Source organism: Melopsittacus undulatus, chromosome 10, assembly GCF_012275295.1.
Source record: "Melopsittacus undulatus isolate bMelUnd1 chromosome 10, bMelUnd1.mat.Z, whole genome shotgun sequence".
In the NCBI taxonomy this organism is placed as follows: Eukaryota; Metazoa; Chordata; class Aves; order Psittaciformes; family Psittaculidae; genus Melopsittacus; species Melopsittacus undulatus.
In genome coordinates, this window is record NC_047536.1 from 9,603,539 (window position 1) to 9,620,037 (window position 16,499).

Sequence of the window (16,499 nt, forward strand, 5' to 3'; positions counted from 1 at the left end):
GAGTGTTTTTTTATGTGCTTCTTCAGACCTTTAGAGCTGGGATGCAACCTGTCAGCTTTCTTTGTAGGAATCTGTTTCTGGTCTAGTCTGCAGCAACCTGAAGTTGCAGTTATTGTTAAAGTCTTGTTGAATCTTGAGCTGAACATGTCTCTGATGAATGGGATCTGAAGGGATTCTCTCCTGCTCAGCTTAAGAAATCTTTCATGAATTTCCTAAACTCCTAAAGCCTTATGATGCAATTGATTTTTTTTTCAGATGGTTCCGAGGACATCAAAAAGCTACCTGCCAACAATTTTTAATACTCTGAGCAAAAGTTATTCCCAGTTTTTATATATAGCATTTATATATTATATATATTTTTTATTCTTAAAACCAAAGAACTCTCTTGGATGAAATTCACTGTTGAAGTTTGGCTTTATGTGTGGTACAGAAAATTCCAACCAAGCATTAAACCCAGGCTCTTTAATGGACCGTGTGAGGTGATGTCGGTAGCAGGCAGCTTCAGCTGCCTCATCTCTAACCCCTGCCCCATGGCACTTCTTCCTCTAGACACTGACCCACTGCGCCACGACCAGGCTTTGTTGTGTTTACAACATTCCTTTGTTGTGTTTAAATGAATTTTCACAGTGAGCTCAGAAAGGCTTTAGTATGGAAACAGTTCACGCCTTTTAGGAGTATATTTAGGTCTTGCAGAAGACGCCCTCTTGCAAGCTCTGGAGGCAGATTCCATACTTACAAACGAGTTAAACTGAGCTCACCCCAAGACCCCATCCCCAGAGCCGCCGCCCGCCCCACGCGCGGCCTGCAGGGGGCGCCGCCGCCCGCCGGGGTGCGCGGCCGTGCGCGGCGGGGACGCCAGGGGGTGCCCGAGGCCGCGCGGCGGGCGGGCGGCGGCGGCGGGAGGCGGGGGGGGGAGCTGCCGCCCGCGCCCGCCCTCAGTCGCGCTTGCGGAGCCGCAGCCGAGCGCAGGGCGCAGCGCTGTCCCTTCAGCACCGCGCCCGGCCCGCAGGCACACGGTACCGGCAGCCTCCGAACCCCCGCGCACAGCCGAGCCGCCGCCGGTGACAGCGTGGTTTGCAGTAAGTAGGGGCGAGGGAGAGGCGAGCGGGGGAGCCCCCAGCATCCACCCTGCGGAGCTGGGAGCAGGGGACTCAACCCCCGGGTGTGGGGCTGGCAAGGCAGGGGCTGTGCGCCCTCAGGGGGCTGCAAATAGAATGGGGGGGCGGGTGTCAAAAGCAGCTGTGGGGACAGGGGGTGACATGCTCCATCCCCATGTATGTTTGGGGGATGCCGTTGGCTATGTCGGTGTGTTGGGAGCCGCTTAGGCACACAATGGAGAGTTTAAGGGTGTCTGCATCATGGTGGGGTGTCTGCATAAGGCACGTCAAAATGTATGTGTGGAGTCGTGGTGTGTCTGTGGTGTGTTCAGACACCCAGGTGGAAGAGCCCTGGTAACCACTACGCCAAGTCGAACCGAGCAGGGTGAGGCAGGAACCCTTCCCGCTCCCCCTGTGACATTGATCGTCTTGCTGGTTTTAGGTCTGGAAATCAAGGTCCAAGAATGGTGAAGCTGGGGAGTAATTTGAACGACAAGAACAACAAACAACCATCCAACGAAGATGGTTTTCAGACAGTTCCTTTGATCACACCTTTGGAAGTAAATCACCTGCAGTTCCCAGCTCCGGAAAAGGTAAAACAAAATCAGCCGGTGCTCATGCATGATTATGCACATATACATGCCCTTTGGCTTTCACTGCCTTGGTGACTTACTGCTCTCTGACGGTACGAACAGTGGCATCGTGTTTATTCAATAAATAAAAAGGGGTTACATTTCAAAGTGTGTTTATCTGTTTTAACATGGCAAATAAACACGCAGCTGCCTCCCAACTCCTTCCCTCCCCCCTTTCCCAAATATTCACCACCACCCTTCATTAAATCCAACTGGAGAAAGCTTAGTGTGTTTCTCTTGTAGGCACCGGAGAAACCTAGGGACAGTTTACAATGCATTATCAGTGAGATTAATTGCCTGCGTTGCAAGTAATGCAATAACTCTTCCGAAATAAGCAGCTATTTTAATTATCTCAGTTAAGATTTGTTTTCTCCATGGCTCTGCAAAGCTTGTTTGCATTGAGGATGCTGATTTCTCTGGAGAGAGCGGCTGTGCTCCCCCAGGCCCGGGACAGCAGTGGAGCAATCCAGGGATTCATTTCCCGGATTGGCTCCATCTGTGGGGCAGCTCTCTCCCCTGCCCACTCCACACTCTCAGAACTGAATGTGGCACTAAAATGCCCAGATATGTGCAACAGCGATTAGCTGTGGTTTTATGTCTGGGACCTTTTAGATGCAGAATGTGCCTGGAAATCTTTTGTCTGTACCGATGCAGCGATGATGCATATAGATACAACCTGGTGACAACATGATGGGACTGTAAAAATCTGTACGCCCAACAGTCCTTACAAAAACAAAGCCTGTCTGCAGTGTAGTTCCCAGATACCACAGAGATGGAGCCAACTCACCCAGAAGTACAGACAGCATGATTAGATCTCACAGGATAATGGAATAATAGTAAAATTAACACTAATGATTATTGAACATATATCCTGTTTTTACTGTAGTACAAAATGAACTTTACATGCATTAGGAAAACATGATGGATGTGATAAAACTGTCTAGATAGGCGAACTATATTTATTTTAAGGTAGAGCTGAGTCAACTGCCTTTACATCCTGGGAACCAGAGCTATGCCAGACAAAGGAACTAGCTTCACTCTCCATGTGCCTCATGGAGCAACTTTGCTGCATTCAGGAGAGTTACACTTCCATGAATTGTTGTGAATGAGAGGCTAAACCAGCCCTTATCTATGACTCTGATAAATAACATTAAGCAAAATAATTCAAGCAAAGCAGTGTGATTTATGATAAATGTCTGAAAACCTCCGAGGAAATTACAGATGTGTAAAAGTAGCTCATTTAATGCTAGTACAATGGCTCATTAAGATCACACAGTGTCACAAGATGTGAAATTTAAATGACTCATGGATCAGGTGAGACACGGATAACTTAGCAAAAATCCTTTCAAGCTAATAAAGTGGTAATGCATGTTCTCAGGACCACCACCTTCTAATTGCCTGTTGGTGAACAAATACTGGAGTGTATTGGTCTGGTGTGTTTCCTTGCTGATTTTTCTGCTTAAACATGCCTACATCAATAATTCACATGTTGTTAGGTTGTATTACCTTCATTAGCATACTTTACTGTCAATGCATCTACTGACATCCATATTTTTCTTTGCTGGAAGAATGGGATGTATCTCCAGGAGTGCTAGGCATGATTCAGTACTCATTAGAGTCAATGTTATTGATTTCTGCAGACTGTGCTTCAGCTCCTGTGTGCAGTAGGCCTGGAGTTAACAGTGGCTGGCAAGTCTGTTCTCAAGAAGAAGAGGTTATTTATGATAAAAGCAAAATAATTCACAACCTCTTTCTTTCCTTGGCTCATTGTGGAGCAGATTATGTTGGGGTGAGTTCACTCCGAGGCAGAGGGTCCCTTTAAAGACCTGCTAAGAAGGAGTTGAGCCTCAGGTGAAAAGCTTGGGCAAAGGTTAAGTGATGGGGGAAATTTCAGCTTTGTACCTAGTAAAGCAAAGCTGTTACTGAATGCAGTCAGACTGTGAGCCTGAGGAAGAGCAGACATGGATGTCAAGTCTTTCAGAGTGTATTCGTGTTTGGACTTCACTTTCAGTCAGGAGGCAGGGTTAAAAAAAACCCTGAACAACTAAAATCGATTTGACTTTTTTCCTGCCCATTCCTAAACCCTGCCAGCGGCTGATTTTTAGCTTGGGAGAATGCAAACATAAGCCAAGGTAGTTTCTGTGCGTCTTGCATGGGATGCTGTATAAATGAGCAGAGCCAAACCAGCTTTGGTGAGGGTCTGCGTGCAGCAGCTCCGAAGGGGTTTGCTCACTTGATTTTAAATACAGGCAAGCCCATCTCTCTTCGCTGTTAACCACAAGGCGGCAATGCTCCCAGCCCTGCTCCTGGCCTTCCAGCCAGCTCCTGCCGCTCACAGCGCCTTTGCCATCACAACAAAGAGCTGCTGCTGTGCCCGGGCATTGTCCTGTGAGTGAAACCTGGGGGAAAAAACAACCAATCTGCTAACTACTCCCTTGTCTGGGCTTCTCTTTGCCATTAGAGAGTATCGTCATTTAAGAAACTGCGAGCTCTTGATCTGCATCTAACCTTGGGTCCAGGGCATCCAGGGTGCATCAAAACCGGAGCAAGGAGGTTTGACTGCAGCCTGCGGCTCTGTACTTGCCCTAGCTTCAGTCTGTCTGAAGGAGGAGTAGTATCAGCTTTGGCTCGTATATGAGGTCTGTGCTGGGCAATCCAACTGCTGTTATTGCCAGTGTGCAATAATACCTTCACTCCGTGTATGTATATTGCATGGCAAAGGTTTGGAAGCTCTGTTAATATATAGGCTTTTTTTCCAGTTGAGTCTTAGACACCTGCATGCACACTGGAGGAAAAACAAGCTTGTTTGTCCGTAAACTTACCTTTGCAGATCCTTAGAGGCACCCCACAAAGCCTACGGAATCTACAGACTAAAAATTACATTTTAAAGGCTTTAAATACCTGACTTTTTCTTCATTTAAAGATGTTTTTATAGCAGGATCACTTGAGAGTCACTCAAAGTGACTGTTAGTATTAACCTCTGTAGGTGTTTCACAATAGATTAATCTCTTTCAAATGTTTTCAGTGTCTGGCTCCCCTTTCAGACAAAGAATACAGAGAAAGAATATAAAATGGAGCTTTTGCTCATGTGATTAATCCCTGGAGCACATTTCTTTTCAGATAACGCCTTGATTATGAGAAATAATGTAGGGGTAGTAGGAGGAAACACTTTCTTAAAGGTATTCTTAAACTTACTGGCTGTCCTTTTGGGCATGCTTTCCTGACAGGCTTGTTTTGCAAAGTGCTGTGTGCTTAGCAGCTCCTTCTGACTTCCACCTTGATGCTGTTGGGAAAACGCAGGCAGGAATTCAGGAGGTTTGAATTTGGCAATCTTTATTTAAAAGTATTGACCACTCAACTGACTATTTCTTTTTCCATCAAACGGGGATGGTTCCTCCCAAGGCTCATGCTATTCCTCCTGCAGCATCAGCATTCTCATCGTTCTGCCAGCAGTTGTATGGCTGCAAGGGGAGAAATGTACCCGGGACAGTAATTTCTCCCCTAGGGTGCTAAGCCTGCTTAGTGTATTTGTATTTATTGACTACCTTCAAGCATTTCCCTCACCCTCTGATTCTCTTGCTGGGGTGGCATTTGCAGGAGGCAGCCAGATGCTTTTAAAGCATTTTTCCATGGCCTTTTTGCTGGAATCCATCCATGTAAGAGGAACAATAGCCATCACCAATGACAAGTCTTTGACCTGGCTTTTTATGTCTCTGAATTTCATTTCTTCTTATTCAAAAAGCCAAAAAAAAGAAGTCTTTTTTCTTTTAGGACCAAAGGGGAAAAGGCTGGCTGTTCACTTGTTTTCCTAGGCACAGACAAAGTGCTTTGGCTGTAATTGTTACGTGTCTCTGCAATGATAATGCTAGAAGATACGCAGCTTTCCAGGGACCATACGGCTTCACTGAAATTTTAAATGAGACCAACGACTGGGGACCCTTTGGTCTCATAGGCTTGCTTCAGTTTGCTCCAGCAGGAAATGCCTCTGTTCTGGCAGTAAAAATCCCAATTTTACATAACACAAAAGTGTATAAAAGCCATTGTCAGGGCTGAAAAAAAAAACATCCGGCATCTCTTTTGTGGTGAAGGCTGCAGAAGGCTTATCATGTGGTCCATTGTTCTTTATTCTGAATGCATCTGGAGGCTTGAGAAATAATTTCTCTGGTGACAAATTCCTGCCATCCAGCCCAAGAAAGAAAAACAGACGTAACTGCTTTCTTCAAATGCTTTTCCCAATCCATGCGCCTGCCTTTTTCTCTGCCTGGCTTCACCCATCTCTGGGTAGCCGTGGCCGTGTACACAGAGTAATCAAGAGTTCCTGAAAATCAGGAGAGTCCCTTGTGTTCACAGCCTGTCCCTATTGGTTTAACAGAAAATAATGTTTTGTCCCGGCCAGCTGAGCAGGCATAATTAATAGGATGCTGGATGAGTGCTTTTGTACCTAGGGGACTGCTTGCAGTTCCGTGCTGAAATACCTATGTCAGCCTTCCCTCTGTGAAACCCAGCAGTGCATGGTGGCTGCAGCCAGCCTGAAGGCACATGCTGTTAAGGCAACATGGAGGTGGTTTTGGGGTGCTGCTGCACGTGATGGGGCCAGAGGCAGCTCAGCCTTCCCTACTTCTGTCTGAGGGGCTGTTGAGGCAGCTGGGGTAGGTGGCTGTGCTCCTGCTCATGCTGCTGGTGAATGTGGTGGGATGGAGCAAACAGCAAAAGGAGATGGGGAAGGGCTAGTAATTGTGGCAGTTGCAGGAAGGAAGAGTAAAAGGGGGAAGAGGATGCAAAGAGAAAGAAAGCATGCATAAAAGAAAGGAAGGGAACAAGAGAGCATTACAAATATGAAGGGACAAGCAGGTTGTCTTGCCTTTCTCCATCCTTTCTTTTCTCCCTTTGGGGTACTCTGCCTAATCTCTACAAACACTAAAGTCTGAGCCTTCCTCTCCTGTGACATTGTCCCCCTCCTGCACTGTGCAAATCCATTTGTCCTCTAAATGTGTATTTGAATGTAAACATCGCCTCTGCTCATTAAGCTGTAATAAATACTTGCAGCAGCACGCCCTCTGGCAGTATGGGATTTCTGGGATAGCCTTTCTGATTTTGTTTGCGAGCTTTGGACAGCCCTGCTCGAGGGTCTTAGCAGTTCATGCTCCTCTTTGGATATAGCTGCTGTGGGACCATCCTTCCCCTAGCACACTGAACACCTCTGTCCACGGGCTATCCGCTCACAGCAAGGACTGCACTGCAACCCAAGCATGTGCTCGCAGCCTTTGCAGGCACCTGGGGTGGCATTCAACTTCCTTCCTTGCATACAGATAATGTGTGGCTGCTGCAGATCTTCGGCAGAGAAAATCTTGGGATTTCTGTAGCCTGTGGAGAAATTTTCTTTACTTCACTGCTATCAGTGCCTGAATTAGGTGGTTTTAAAGCTAGCTTGTGCCTGATTTTGTGACTTCCATTGCCTCTCTTAACCCCAGTATTGTCTGCACTGGAATTAGAGCTGTGTTCTGCAGAAACAGCAGAAATGGATACAGGAAAAGTCTATTAGGATACAGACGTTTGGTTAAGTCTGTTGTAATCTATTCTTTTTTTTGTTGTTGTTTATTTTCTAACATAAAAGCCCATTTCTGCAAGTAGAAGTTGCTTCAGCAAGACCATAAAGTGAACCCCATGCACCAGTTACTTACTGGTCTGTAAAGTAAGACTACCCAGGATTCTTGTCTAGTGTAAATCAGTGTAGTTTAGATCAATGGAGCTCTGCTAATTTACCCTGGCCAATTTACCATCACTACAGCTGTGTGATTGATTCTTTTGTCTGCTTTGCTATACTCTCTGCTGGCTGAACCTACTGAAATCCATTTCTGTCACCCCTTCAAAGCCTCCTGTGGGTTCCTGATGGTTATGGTCACCTAGGGATTTGTAGGGAGACTTAGCTGGATAATTTTCAAGCTCATTTTATGCTTGTGAGCTGCGCCTTTCTCTCCTCAGCTGCTTTCAGCTTCCAGTGCAGCCTTTATATTCTGTGCTGCCTTTCATTGGTGATGCCAGGGCTGATTATATTTGCTGTCTTTGTCCTTTTGTGATGTTCCTTCTGCCTGGAATATCCTCTTGGCACTCACTCAGGAGACCACTTTTTTTCCTACCACCCTCTGTGAAACTCATTTCCAGCACAACACCCATTAGATGAGCTAAAACAGGGGGGAAAAAAGCAGAGTGTTTCTGACTGTGGCTTTCTCCATTGACTATGGATTTGATCCCAGGGCATCCTTTTCTTGAATTTTCCTTTTTGTTTTCTTTTTGATGCTTAATATTTCAGGCATTTTATGTATTCAAATAATAGGATTCAATGGGGACCACCATTACCCCCCAAATGCTTATTTTAATATTAATCTCTGGGAAGTCTGCCTGTTGAGATGTGGTCATCCTATAGATTCGTAAGCATAGCTGCCTCTCCCCTGGACGGGACATAGCCATAATTATTTGGAAAAGTTCTAAAAGACCTAATTGTCTAAAAATCTGAGCATTTGCAGCATGGTGATGGCCAGGCAGTCTGAGATTACTGGTCCACTTAGTCCAGAGTGTCCTGTTTCTAGCAGTAGCTAGTGCAAGAGTTAGAACGAGATGCAGAAGATGCTACAGTAGGTACGGGATGCTACAGTAGGCATGGAGATGCTCATGTTTATCAATGTTTCATCCTAAGCCTGCAAAGAAAGAGGTTGTTTTAAGCCCTAAACCATGATTTTTCCATCTCTTTTCCTATACTCTTTTACTGCCATGTATTTTCACTTCACTATTGTTGGCAATGTGCACATCTCATTTGCTCTTTGAAGCTGTCAGTGTATGAGGATTAGAGCTTGTAGGTCACTGGAGAATTTTGTGTGTGAGCAGGTGGTGAATTTTAGCCATCCCTTGGCTTGTAGCACATAAGCATAGAAACCAGCTCAGTCACAGCAGATTTAGTGCCAAGTCTGAGGGTCACCGTCTTGCTATCATCAGTAACCTGGACAGCACACTACAGCTGGGACATGGTCTAAGGCCTTTCTCAGCTCTTGATGCTCAGTTGGGTGATGAAGGCAAAGGGAAACCATGATGTCAATGGCAATGATAAGTTTCTATTTTCTGTTCTCTCTGCAAGGAATGAAGAAAGTCGTGGAAAGGAATGAAGCCTAGAGTCTCATTTTCATTTAAAAGTGAGCATGACTAATTTACATGGAAACTGATGGGGTGTTACAACCATTTTGTGGGACTACAAAGTCCATCTTTGAACCTGGAAGAAACCTTTATCTTTAGTAGGAGAAACACATTTTGTTTATCTCTTCTGTCAATCTGACAGCCACTCCGAGTGAGAGACTCTTCATTATTAATAATCCTGGGAAGTAGTATTTTAAATTTTTATGGTTTGCACTTTGCAGCACCTGAACCACAATATATTACATGCACCATGGCAGTGAAGTGGGAATTACAGCAGGGCTGCATGTCCTTTGCTAAATGAATAATTTATAGCTTTCACAATGCCAGTTATGTTAAATATTATTACTCATTTCTTCAGGGAAAACCATAGAGCTCAATCGCAAATATAAAGTGGCAATAAATGATGTTACATTTAGCCAGTTGGAGACAAGACTCGGAATTCATATCAGTTCATTTTCTGAAACACTTACTTCATCCCACTGCAGGAAAATCCTTTTTAAGGTTCCATGCTTAATGTGATATTTTTCCATTTGTCACATTTCACGTCTGCTCTGATCCTTCCTTCTCAAAGCAAATGCTTTTAATATAATCCACTTGGTTAGAAGCTTGCTTTCTTTTTTCTTTCAGCATCCAAAATCTCTAGTTTTCCCAGCACTCCCCTACTGTTTACTTTCTCAACGTTGCTGATGATGGATTTCCCGCTGGTGTACACAGACTCTTATCTGTTGTTTCTCACCTCCGCACACCTATAATTTTCCAAAGCATCGCTACAGAAAATGTGCCTGGTCCTGCATTCATTAAAGCTGAGGAAAGCTTTCCTATTGATTCCAGTGGTGTCACTAGCAATAAGCCAAGAATAATAAGTGCATTTAGGTTTAGAACTCAATAAATGTATTAGCAAACAGCACCATTAGAAAAATCTTGTTTGTGTGGAGCAGCATGATAAATATGGCTTGTCCCATTGTGTTTGGGGTTTTAGAACTTTTACAGGCCATTCTCTATTGGCTGCTACTGAGCTGTTGCAGGAAAGTATTTGAGCGATTGGAATGAGGAACCAGAAGATGCAAGAAAGAATAAAAAGTAAACCCTTTCAAGACATGGAGAGTGGTGGTGTTACAACTGCTAACCTAGGACCACTGAGGACATAAATTCTGCAGAGGGCTGCTATTTTCTATGTCGCATCTGACTTCCTACCCACCCCAGCCATATCTTGCTGCCCCTTAATCCCAAGAGTGTTACATTTGTATGGAGAATGTGCTGGAGATACTATTAGCATTCAGTTAATGAAAACCTGAGAAAACATGGTGCACTGTGTAGCAGCAAGCAGTGGTCTGTCTTCATGACACAACCACCAATTGCTGGTGTGACTCAGCACATTACTAAACCTTTTTTCTCTCTGCTTTTTTATAGTATATTCCCATAGTACTCCACCAGTACTATGGAAATACTGGGGTCATGCTGGTCTGTAAAGTGCTTTGAGCCCTCTTGCAGAAGAATGCCACAGGAGCCCTAAGCATCAGTGTTATAATTGGCTGTGAGAAGGTGATTGAAGCCAGTTTAAGCTCTGATCTGTCCAAAGCACTTAAATGCACACTTAACTTCAAATATCTGACTAACATCCCGTTGATTTTAAAAGGACTACTCACATGCTTAAGTACTTTGCTGAACTGGAAGTTAACAAGTTCAAATGCTAGATAAACTTGGTTACAGAAGAAGCTTCAAGGACTGCAGTGTGGAATCCTCTAATTAGATGTCTTTTCACTGGTGCATGGAAGCCCTTTTATCTCTTCCTGTATTCTTACAGTCAGTCTGCAAACTTCAGCTAAGAAGCAACTTTCAAAGAATGGTTTTATGTCAGGTATGAAATGAAGAAGGGTTATTTATTTGTCTCCTTTATTGCATCTGCCATGAACAGCACAGTCTTTCTGCAAATTAAAGGTGGAAGGTCTCTGGGAAATCATAGAATCATAGACAAGTTAGGGTTGGAAAGGACCTTAAGATCATCTAGTTCGAGCCCCCCTGCCACACTCAACCATGCCACCCAAGAAGAGGTCACAGCAGCAACATGATTTGCATGGAGATCCCCCAAGTTAGTGTTCATCTAGCTCCATCTACAGTATAGACTTTAAAGGACTACAGACAGGCTGGCCTAAGCTGGCAGGGAGATTACTGTCTTTGGTGGACCATCGTAACACACAAAGTGAGGCACAGCCATAAGCTGGTTCTGGATCAGGGATAATGCAACACAAAGGCTGACTAGTGTCCAAAAAAGTTCAAAGGGTATTTATTCAGCAACTGGGAAGGCTCAGACAATCCAAAAAGCTGATGAGGCTGTTCTTGCTTTTAAGTATTAATTTTGTAGGTGTACAGATTGCTTCATGAAATGAATAATAATAATAACAACCCCCTGCTCTTGTAAATTCATGTTTAGGGATGCCAGCCTAAAACAGCCAGACCCTTCTCACCCTGAGGAGTATGGGTTAGGGAGCATGCACGAGGAGGTGAGAGCTCAAGGAGGCAAGTGCAGAGAATAGGCAGAATGGTGTTTGTGCAGTGGGGGTAGAGAGGGGGTGAATTGTTTTCCTTTTAGGAGTATGCAAGAGACTTTGTCCATTTAAGCACTGGTTCGATTGTCTGCATTTATTGTCTGAACTCAGAAGGCCAGAGCTCAGCTAAGAATTGCTGCCAGCTCTGGGAGTTACAGCAGTTCATTTCCACCTTAACAGCATTGCAGAGAAGGGAATGAGGAGATGGACATTTCTTTCACTTGAGCTTGCTTGGAATTGCAGTCTGCACAGGACCCCAATTTTACACTCCCTTTTGCTGTTTCAATCAAGAATAACTCTACTGAAGTCAGCAAAGCTGCAAAACGAACATGAAGAGGGAAGGGGGATCATTCTGTTGGCTGTGGTTTGTAATAAACGCCAGTAGCTCTCCCAGGAAACCTGTCATGGTGTGAGATGAATGTACCTTGTTTGCATTGAAACAGTGGGATCCTGGGCTCTGATCGAATTGCTCTGGGGTAGCCGGTGATAAATGAATGCTGATCATTGCACTGACTGCGGAACCAGTGGGGTTTTTATTACTGTGCATCCAACAGCAATTTGGTTAGAATTTCTGGAAGACTTTACTGCCAGGAATTTTTTCGCAGGACAAAATGGAAAGAAAAGGTGAAATAGGAGTGATGGCAGGGAATGAAGGGGGCGGGAGGGAGGAGGCAAATCTGCATTCCCAAATCAGAAAACTGGAAAATGAAAACAGAATGAGCAACCAAAAGAGCAAGTACCCAATAATGATACATATGTAAGATTAACTATTCCTTTTCTAAATTTGCACTTGGATTAATACCTTGTATTTTGAAAAGTTCTTTTGATCAGCTCTCATTTAAACTTGTTTAGAGACACATCTGACACATGCATGGGAGGCTGTCATTGTAGCAAATGCTCTGCTAAAAGCCCTGTGTGTGGGGGGTGTGTGTATCCCTGTATTACCATCTGACAGTGCTCACTCCTGTCCCTGGGTATTGCCAGGGGTGGTCTCACTAGTGCAGGAGGCTCAAGGGGTGTGATGAACACAACTCAATTTCCAGAAGCCTTTGCGTGGGCATCCTGATGGCAGCTTGTTGGATGGAGAGGGGATGAGTGGCTGCAAAAGTGGGATCCACGTGCAGGCTTATTTATTTAGACTGTAGGGGACTGAACTGTAGCTCTTTTCTTCTGCATGTGCACACCGTGCCCTCAGCAAAATAGCATTTTTTATTGCTATTGCCACAATATTGAATGCTACCCACACACTACGGTTTGCTGTCTGTCCATTGTCATTTTATTTCTGTGCTCTCTTTCAAAGAGGAGACCTTACTGACTGCCCTGGCTTTCTTCTGCCAAGTAACTCCACCAGGTGCCTGACTAAGATACTTCTGGAGAGCAGATATTTAGCTTTTGCAATGCCAAAAGGCATTTAGCAAAGGTACTTGTTACCTGCTCTACTAAAGCTTTTTGATACCACTGCAAGTTTCTTTGCAAAACACTGACCAGCAGGATGATTATGGCTCTGTGCACACACATCTCGCTGCTGGCACTGCCAGCAAATTGTGTTTCAGTAGCTTCTGATCTGGCTGGGGACTGAGCTTACTTATTTATTCATAGACGCGATAGACATTGCTACTGGACTTGAATCTGATGCCTTCTGGTTTATTTTCAGTCTCATGCTGTATCCCTGTAGACAGCATAAGTCAAACTTTCCTGCTTATAGGATACTGGTTGAATGTAACAGCAGTTAAAAAATACCCATAAGAAAGCTGGTGTTAATGCCAAAGAATGGAAGAAAATTCAATTATTTCTAGACACAAGTAAGGCTTTTAATTTGTTTTTATTTTATTCTATTCTGGCTTCATGGTCCATTGTTAAGAGCCACCATCAGAGTCTGTGGAAAAGCCCTCATATGCATGTGAAAATATTGTCTGCAGCTAACATTTATATCAAGCAGGAAGCATGAATTTGGGAGAATTGGGTACTGCGACTGGTCGGTCTGGAAGCAGAATGAGTGCAATTTCTGAACACTGGTTGGCAGGTGTTGATGGCTGACACTCTGTAATTTGCTGTACAGGGTTTACAAAAGGGCGGCGAGAAGGCTGGGGGCTGGCTGCATGGAGGCCTGAGTGCATTTGCCTCCTTTTGAGTGAGAAAATGAGGTTACTCCTTGTTTGTAACTCAGAGCTGAGCTGGTTTGTTGTTGCAGGAGAGAGAGCTTTGCTTTATTCGTCTTGTCAGAGTACAGTGGGGCTTGATTCAATACCAGGTTCAGGGTAGGATTAGGGTTCATCCCAAACCCACTGAATCAAGCTTGTCCCTCTGTGTCATTTCCCATCATCTATGTGGTGTCATCAGAAATCCTGAGTTCCAAAATGCTAATAGAAATAAATATATTTGGGTGGCTTTTTGTCCCCTCTTCTTCCCAAGTCTTAATGTTGCAAATGCTACTGTAATAAATATTGCTGAGAGGGATTTGCTGAAGGATGTAAATATTCATCAGTCTTTAATGATTTGCATTTGAATCCAGAAAATTGGCTTATGACTCCTCGCTGGTTTTCCCTCACTCGGATTTTCACATGGCATTAAGAGCAGGAGGATTAAATACCTGGGGTTTTCTGTGGTCCAAACCAGACTTTGCTGTCTTCATTTGGAAATAAGTTCTTCATTAGCTGGCAACTCAGCCTTGTGCATCACTTAATCTTTTTCAATCCCTCATGACTTTTTGTTTCTGACAAAGAGCTTTAGGATCACTCTTGTCACTCTCACATGAACAAGTCACCACTCCTGGAGTATTTAATTTTCACCTTGGCAAGGCTGACGGCTGTCAGAACGGGGGGCCAGCAAGATGAAGTGTTGGCCCTGGGGCCGAGAACTTCAATGTTCTATCCTTTTGTGTTTAACCTATCAGAACCTTGCAAACCACACCAAACTGTTGTGTGCTTTGTGGACCTTATTCGTGGTTGGGAATCCTGTGCAGAAGCACAGTGTGTGCTCACAGCCGCAGGTCTCCTCTCTAGGATGAGCTCCAGCTCTTGGCTAGTGCTGAATGGCCAGGGCTATTTTGTCTTCTCATACATTCTCCAGGTAGAGTACAATAGTGGAGCTACGCTGGCAAGCTCTCACAGTGCTCTTTAGGCTCATGGGTGGGTAGTCTTTTAAGATTCTTCTGTATAATGGGGTGGATACACTCACTCCTCTGAAGGGTTGTTAGTTTCAGAGCACAGCCGCAATGGTTACCCCCCTGGTGGCAGTTGGAATTATGTGTTACCTTTTATGTTTGCTGTGCATTTTACCCACAACATTTAGGGTCATTCTAGATTACAGATAAATTCAATGCAAATTGACAATGCAATTTTGGTAATTTGACCTTACCCTTTTAAGAACCATTTTAAAAGTGTAAGACACTTTGGTTTTTTTATAAGATTAGTAGGACCTGGATTAGTCAGCAAATGAAACTGAGGAAAATCCAAACGGTTTTCTTCTGGGGAAAACCCAAGCTGATAATAGAAGATTAATGTGGATAATGTGGAGCCTGAATAAATGAGACACCAAATGGCCACAATTTAAATTTATGTAAGTGGAAGGTTTTAGGATGGGGCTTTAGTAAGCAAGGGGTCTTCTTTAGGATGGGCTGTTACTCTGTATGTTTTGCCTGTGGAATATGATACAAACATCATATGCCTAGTCCTAAACAAAATAGGTGTCAAACATTTAACCGTCAGCTATTTTAGGACTCAGTGTGCTAAGCTCACTGTCCTAGATCTTCGTATTTGCCTGGCTATTTATTAGTCTCTCTTAGTTCCTGAGGGTATAATGAGTTTCTGATAATTTGTGGTTCTAAGGTACTTTTGTGGGTGCAGGGAATGGTTTGTATAGACAAGCTTAGATAACAAAAAGATGTGTGGAGAAACCTTATAAGTGTTGATATTTTCCAGGTAATTGTGAAAACAAGAACAGAGTATCAGCCTGACCAGAAGAACAAAGGAAAACTCAGAGTGCCCAAAATTGCTGAATTCACAGTCAGTTTCACTGATGGTGTAACAGAAAGGCTAAAGGTAAGAAATGGTTATTCTGCTGCCTTGTGATGCAAATGCCATTCACTTTACAATAACTGAATCAAAGTGACAGTAAAGACATAGCAAATTTAACACTCCACTCATCACTAGGGTCAAAGAGAGGTTTATCTGCATGAGTAAAAACCTTTTTTCTTTAGGACAAGCATGAAAAAACCTTCCTAACTGAATCTCAAGTAGGAAATGTTTTCCTTTTCCTACTTACAACAAATTAGGAATATATTTTCCAGCCCGGGTGGAAAGTAAACCGAGATTGAATCCTTTTGCTTCTCAAACATTTGTGTTTAAAAGGAATAAAAAAACTCACAGGGAAGGTTGATGGAAAGTTTGTTTTGACTTTAAATGTTCTTTTGTCTTCTAGTCAAACAACCCTTTTCATATTTAAGATGTTTTATTGGCATATAATTATATTATTATAGATTAAAAGCTATTTCAAAGTGTATAAAAAAAAGAGATTAAACAAGTACCCAAGGATATCCTGTCCTGTAAGCAGGTTTGGTTCACAGGAACTGAATTTTTCTGATGAAAAATATTTCCTTGAGAAATTTTTGTCAGGTTCTACTCAAACATAAAAAGAAACTCAGTGATTACTGAGTGTCCCCTAGTTCCTGTTGACTGCAGCATCTTAGTATGGCTCAGTTCCTCCTAAAATTAGACTCCAAGCATGTAGCTGCTAGTATTTGCTTCCTTTTCATTGAGAAAATATGCTGCTTTTCCTAAAACACAGAGCATGGGTGTGATAAAAATGTGAGATCTGATTTCACATTTCCAGTCAGAGGAAATATCAATGATTTGAGTAGGGAGGGAGTGGGCAGTGCCCAGATATAGTCCTGTTCCTTGAAAAGCTAGAATTTGGTTTATAAATTTTTGTGAAAGCGTTATCATAGAATCATCCTTAACAAGATATTGACTCAAGGAATTAATAATCTTTCATCTGGCACAGTTGTTCTTGGTTTTGTAAGGAATAAAAAAGTTTATTAT

The 16,499-nt window shown here is 43.5% G+C and overlaps 1 protein-coding gene across 1 annotated transcript in view; it reads left to right on the forward strand.

Moving 5' to 3' along the window:
- Positions 1-949: 949 nt before the first annotated feature.
- The window catches only part of NSG2 (neuronal vesicle trafficking associated 2), a 36,306-nt gene continuing 20,756 nt past the window's right edge, over positions 950-16,499 (forward strand). The window contains exons 1-3 of the mRNA XM_034067175.1: positions 950-1,079; positions 1,540-1,690; positions 15,381-15,500. Coding sequence (XP_033923066.1) covers positions 1,562-1,690; positions 15,381-15,500 — 249 coding nt within the window. The 5' untranslated portion in view covers positions 950-1,079; positions 1,540-1,561. The remainder of the gene's footprint in view (positions 1,080-1,539; positions 1,691-15,380; positions 15,501-16,499) is intronic.